Here is a 7,034-nt window from a genome sequence, read left to right as displayed (position 1 = left end):
TTCGTTGCTTGGTTTATGACGTCATAAAAATTGGACTCGTCATGGTATTGAAGAATGTTCATTGGCTGAACCGTTTATGACGTCATAATGGCCTCAAATATGAACATATTTTTTTAACTTTCATTATTATTTTCTAATTATACCCTAAGATATCTTCGCAGTTTTTCTAAGGAACACGAAAACAAACAATAAAAACTTTACAAATGACGTGAAAATAAGGAAAAAAATGGTATAAGAGATAATATATTGTGTTTATAATTGCGCGTCGTGGGGAGACTTGGCATTTATGGGAAAGTATAGATAAGAGAAACGTAATCCAAGGGAGAGGAGTCACCACAGACACGCTGAAGATGAAGTACATACACTCTCTCTCTCTCTTATTACTATTAGCAGCCGTCACCGCCGTTCCTAGTAAGTATACATAACATTATATGCTTCTTGATTGGTTCAAGGCGCTAAACCCGGATGAATGATGTTCTCGGGGGAGTGGCAGACCGTCAGGATATTATCCCGGGGTGGGTAGCTCTCATACCTTGGATGAAGAGCCATTTTTACCCCTTGATGAAAGTCGTTGAATGGTTCAAGCCCGTGTCTCTCCCCAAGGTCTGGTCTGGGACCTGGTCCCGGGGGAGCTGACCCCTTGTGACCTGGTCCCGGGGGAGCTGACCCCCTTGTGACCTGGTCCCGGGAGAGCTGACCCCCTGTGACCTGGTCCCGGGAGAGCTGGCCCCTTGTGACCTGGTCCCGGGGGAGCTGACCCCCTTGTGACCTGGTCCCGGGGGAGCTGGCCCCTTGTGACCTGGTCCCGGGGGCGCTGACCCCTGTGACCTGGTCCCGGGGGAGCTGGCCCCTTGTGACCTGGTCCCGGGGGAGCTGACCCCCTTGTGACCTGGTCCCGGGGGAGCTGACCCCCTTGTGACCTGGTCCCGGGGGAGCTGGCCCCTTGTGACCTGGTCCCGGGGGAGCTGACCCCCTGTGACCTGGTCCCGGGGGAGCTGACCCCCTTGTGACCTGGTCCCGGGGAAGCTGACCCCATTGTGACCTGGTCCCGGGAGAGCTGGCCCCTTGTGACCTGGTCCCGGGGGAGCTGGCCCCTTGTGACCTGGTCCCGGGGGCGCTGACCCCTGTGACCTGGTCCCGGGGGAGCTGGCCCCCTGTGACCTGGTCCCGGGGGAGCTGACCCCTGTGACCTGGTCCCGGGGGCGCTGACCCCTTGTGACCTGGTCCCAGGGGAGTTGACCCCTTGTGACCTGGTCCCAGGGGAACTGGCCCCTTGTGACCTGGTCCCGGGGGAGCTGGCCCCTTGTGACCTGGTCCCGGGGGAGCTGACCCCTGTGACCTGGTCCCGGGGGCGCTGACCCCTTGTGACCTGGTCCTGGGGGCACTGACCCCTTGTGACCTGGTCCCGGGGGCGCTGACCCCCTGTGATCTACCTCTCCTGTCTTATTTTATCCTCAAAAATAATGAAATATTTAAAATTAAAATTAGATCCAAGACAGGGAAAGACAACGTTAATCCCTTGGATCAGGAGCCCCTAGCCAGCATTAACACCCCCACACTGGAGTCTGGTGCTAAATGCAACTTGACATCACAGGAAATGAAAAACGCTGCTCGGCTTAGTATCTCGTGGTATCAGCGACTTCCTCTAACGAACCCACTGCTTGTTCACTCCATTTTTGGAGTCTGGTCTATGGAGTTGGTATTTTCAACATTTTCACCTGTTATTTCTTTAGGATTTGGTGGCCATGAACACCTGGCGGATATACATTTTTGGGGCCCTGAAGCTTGAACTGCTATTGGGGCCCCTTTGCAACCGCTTCTCATACAGTAGACCCAGCATTATTAAACAATGTGGACCATAGTGGCTTCCGGGGCCCCTCCGGGATCAGGGGCCCTTAAGCTTAAGGTTCATTAGTTTCACAGTAGATCCATCGCTGGTGATGAGTTTGACTCCCAAATATTGCCTTCTTTCCTGCAATATTTTTTACATGTAAATTACATTATCTGTTTACTTCGAAATATAAATTCATTGTTATTATTATTATTATTATCATTATTATTATTATTATTATTATTATTATTATTATTATTATTATTATTATTATTATTATTATATCAAGACTGGGGGACTGAGTACCTCATGTACTGTCTCCAGTTGTTTGTGTTCTTCGTATCGAACTGAAAAAGCCACCGGTTGGTGGTTTCGAAGCTATCCACGGATTGTACATGTGTCATGTTGCAGTACCTGCATTGCAGGCTTGCCACTCTGGTTTCTGCAATAAGCATCGCTCACAACAGTCATAATGATCAAGCAACAAGGGGAGAAGTTAGACTGTTGAATGTGGCTGGTGTATTTTGTATACCAAACAGAGTTCCCGCAATACCGGTAGTGGCTTCATGGAACAAAAATAGCGGAGATTACTTTCACTTTGCCTCTTAGGAAGAGCTGATAATATACCTTAAGAAAACTGGGTTTGTGTGCCTGGTACTCCCCACCAAGTCTGTCATATGCTATCCATACTAAATGTATGCATGATAAGAGAGGCATCAGACAGAGTTGTCTAATTCACCTGTCTGTAGTCAGTACACATTCTCAAGCCATCATCTGGTTTATTGACCAGGACGCAGGGGCACAGCCAGGGTCTGAAAGAGTGCTCGAAAAATCGCTTTTATACCACAAAAATGTACTTCCTACCACATCACTTTTGAGTTTGTCTGATGTGTCAATGTCGTAGCTGGCACAATGTTGTTGCTACAGTGTCACAGCTGTCACAATGATGCTGCTGCAGTATCACACCTGCCACAATGGCTGCTGCAGTGTCACAGCTGGCACAATGGTGCTTCTCATAGGGAGACAATTTAATAGGCTTAACATCTACAACGGCATCATGCACACCTGCAATGCATAATTTAAGAACGTCAAAACACAATTCATCGTACTTATGAAGCAGTGCCAAGATATCTTGTGTCTGTGTGCAGCTGGTGACAGTCATTACGTGCTCAGTATTTTGAAGGAACTAGGAGCATGTCAGTGGTTCTACATAGGACTGGCTTCCTCCAGAGTATCTGGTTCAGGTGTCGCATCTGAGGGAACATGTCAGTGGTTCTGTATACGACTGGCTTCCTCCAGAGTATCTGGTTCAGGTGTCGCATCTGGGGGAACATGTCAGTGGTTCTACATAGGACTGGCTTCCTCCAGAGTATCTGGTTCAGGTGTCGCATCTGGGGGAACATGTCAGTGGTTCTACATAGGACTGGCTTCCTCCAGAGTATCTGGTTCAGGTGTCGCATCTGGGGGAACATGTCAGTGGTTCTGTATACGACTGGCTTCCTCCAGAGTATCTGGTTCAGGTGTCGCATCTGAGGGAACATGTCAGTGGTTCTGTATACGACTGGCTTCCTCCAGAGTATCTGGTTCAGGTGTCGCATCTGGGGGAACATGTCAGTGGTTCTACATAGGACTGGCTTCCTCCAGAGTATCTGGTTCAGGTGTCGCATCTGGGGGAACATGTCAGTGGTTCTACATAGGACTGGCTTCCTCCAGAGTATCTGGTTCAGGTGTCGCTCTGGGGGAACATGTCAGTGGTTCTACATAGGACTGGCTTCCTCCAGAGTATCTGGTTCAGGTGTCGCTCTGGGGGAACATGGCCTTTAAGGGTTAGTTATTTATTAATAGAAGTATATTTTTATTTGATGTCATGTCCACAGGGCAGAATAGGGAGTATTATTTGGAGATATGGAACCCTCTCAAAAGTCCGGCAAAAACAGGTTTCAGGGCGTATCCATGGGCAGGTTCCTGCACCCCTCACTGTCTAATGGGTTCAAGGAGTAAATCTTAGGCACTATCGTATAAACCTATAATTTTTATCCTTTTCACTTTCTTTAAGTTCCCAGTGATTTGTTGTATTATCTGAAGTTGTTCCTTCAGATCAACGACCGTCTTATATTAAATAAATAAATAAATAAATAAATGAATACATAATCTATATTTCTACATGTACAAGGTATACAGACCATAGCTGACATCAATGACATACTACTATATAGAAAGTCACTTGTTATGCTGAGCATTTCCCACAAATTAGGTCAGTTTTGTCCCAGGATGCGACCCACACCAGTCCACTAACACCCAGGTGAACTTGGACAGCAGATGTCTTAAGCTAACACATCCTAATGTTTCCACCCGTACTGGGAATCGAACCACAAGCCCCAGTATGTGAGCTAATTGAGCTACCAATCGAGCTCATCACGAGACCTCCATTTTTGGTGAAGAAGCGTGGTAATAAATTGCCTGATAAATAAAACACATGTAAAACACCTGGGTAACTTTACTACTAAGACATTTCGCCAATCAGAGGCTTTTCAACAAATCTTTGAAGATAATTGTGTTGTAGAGGACTGCTCACACCTCTGCAACACAACTATCTTCATAGATTTGTTAAGTTATACCATGAATTAAGGAGAGATCCTGGACTTCACCTTACCAAACCAAAGTAAATACGATACTAATTATGTACAAGGTATATATATAGCCGTCCTGCTCCACCTCTGTTAGTGTGACTTTGTCAATGGTCCAAGTCGGACCGAAACGTCGTCGTAAGCTTCTCTCTTTTATGTGCGGGTTATTTGTGTATCGTTCCAGTCACGGTATTGTGACTTTTTGTTATTTATGTACAAGGTAGATCATAGGCAGAAAAATAAACATGCCTGAGGCAGGGGAACTCAAGCATCCCCTAAGAGAAATATCTACAGGACCATACCAAAGTAAACACATTCCCTTAAAATAACAACACGCTGGTGCCACTGTTTAATGACAGCCTCTCTTACTAAATGTTGTCGTTTAACACGTCCATTACAGTCTGTATTCTTCAGGGTACTGGAGTCACTCTCTCTACCGAAGATAACATAAGATTACCTTCCTCTCACCACACACTGTGTAACCCATACTGTTTTACGTTTCCCCAGTAATAATAATAATAATAATAATAATAATAATAATAATAATAATAATAATAATAATAATAATAATAATAATAATAATAATAATAATAATAATAATAATATTCCTCGCAACACACTTGATATTTTTTAATCTTGTTATGTAAACAGCTGTAGTCTCTCTCTCTTGCCTCAGGTCTACCTGTAGCCTCTTTCTCTAGCCTCAGGTCTACCTGTAGCCTCTTTCTCTAGCCTCAGGTCTACCTGTAGCCTCTTTCTCTAGCCTCAGGTCTACCTGTAGCCTCTTTCTCTAGCCTCAGGTCTACCTGTAGCCTCTTTCTCTAGCCTCAGGTCTACCTGTAGCCTCTATCCTCTTCCTTGTGTATTTCTCTCATTAGTTTTCCACCATTATCAAACATTGATGTACATCATTACGTTCTCTCTATCAGATCATAATCCTACATTCAGAATACAGTGGTCCTAGTACTACCCCTTGAGGAACCCCCCTTCTTACACTTTCCCATCTTGAAACATTTGCCCTTACTCTCTCTTTCCGTTTTCCGTTCGTCAGGTATCCCTCGACCCACTACATTACTTCACCTGGTATCCCTCCTTGCTTCTCTAATATGCAAAACAGTCTGTTGCGTTATATAGTAGCAAGTGTTTTCCTCCTTGTGGCTGAGCCATCCTTGTCTTACCCACTTTCTCTATTCTCTAGTGGAATTCCAATACCTTAAGCAGGTAGGACTTTCCCTAAATCCACGCTGGTGCTCTGTAAATAAGTCTCGGCTTTCTAGGTGCTCAAGCATCCTTTCCTGATAAATGAGACACTTGTGCAATATCAGGGTATCCTTATTCTGGAGAATAAAGATACCCAGATGTAACAAACCATACCACGGGCGGGGATAGAACCCGCGCTCAGTCATGAAACTCCAGATGTTATCTTAAATCTCCTGAAGATATCTTCGTCCAGGAGAATAATGATTCCAAAAACTTCCACAGGTTTCTCATTTATCGACGTGTCGGATTTGTAAACCACTAATTCACAACTTTTCCCTAATTATATTTACAAATACTCCGAAGAGTATACTTGTCAGTGTTACTGACGAGTGTATCGCCTCAACTTTCCACAACACAGTTACTCAATAACCCGAGTGGAAGTCTCTTCGTCTGACTTCGTACGGGTTATTCTGGTGGATAATTTACACACATGTTACTATGTACGATAATTTGTGTAACCGCATTTATGTGTACCTGCACCTAAATAATCTTACGACACTTACTGTTGCCTCTATCATTTAATGGTTTGTTCGTCCATGTTACTGTCCCATGACCACTTAAACTTGTCGACAAGCATTCCTTTGTTGAAATACAGGGTAATATTGTTGTTATATCTGCGTGACTTACTTCATGTCTGTGTAAATAACTCATTATAACCAGATATAAATATGTAAATAGTTCGTTACCACTGTAACTTGTTCGTTACCACTGTAACTTGTTCATTACCACTGTAACTTGTTCATTACCACTGTAACTTGTTCATTACCACTGTAACTTGTTCATTACCACTGTAACTTGTTCATTACAACTGTAACTTGTTCATTACCACTGTAACTTGTTCATTACCATTGTAACATGTTCATTACCACTGTAACTTGTTCATTACCACTGTAACTTGTTCATTACCACTGTAACTTGTTCATTACCACTGTAACTTGTTCATTACCACTGTAACTTGTTCATTACCATTGTAACTTGTTCATTACCACTGTAACTTGTTCATTACCACGGTAACTTGTTCAGTACCACTGTAACTTGTTCATTACCACTGTAACTTGTTCATTACCACTGTAACTTGTTCATTACCACTGTAACTTGTTCATTACCACTGTAACTTGTTCATTACCACTATAACTTGTTCATTACCACTGTAACTTGTTCATTACCACTGTAACTTGTTCATTACCACTGTAACTTGTTCATTATCATTGTAACTTGTTCATTACCACTGTAACTTGTTCATTACCACTGTAACTTGTTCATTACCATTGTAACTTGTTCATTACCACTGTAACTTGTTCATTACCACTGTAACT

At 44.0% G+C, this 7,034-nt stretch overlaps 1 protein-coding gene across 1 annotated transcript in view; it reads left to right on the top strand.

Annotated features, from left to right (window-relative positions):
* Positions 1-300: 300 nt before the first annotated feature.
* LOC128699834 (uncharacterized) overlaps positions 301-7,034 on the top strand; it is a 40,313-nt gene continuing 33,579 nt past the window's right edge. The window contains exon 1 of the mRNA XM_053792611.2: positions 301-411. Coding sequence (XP_053648586.2) covers positions 351-411 — 61 coding nt within the window. The 5' untranslated portion in view covers positions 301-350. The remainder of the gene's footprint in view (positions 412-7,034) is intronic.

Source organism: Cherax quadricarinatus, chromosome 81 (assembly GCF_038502225.1).
Source record: "Cherax quadricarinatus isolate ZL_2023a chromosome 81, ASM3850222v1, whole genome shotgun sequence".
Classification (NCBI taxonomy): Eukaryota; Metazoa; Arthropoda; class Malacostraca; order Decapoda; family Parastacidae; genus Cherax; species Cherax quadricarinatus.
This window is presented reverse-complemented; position numbering and strand designations above follow the sequence as displayed.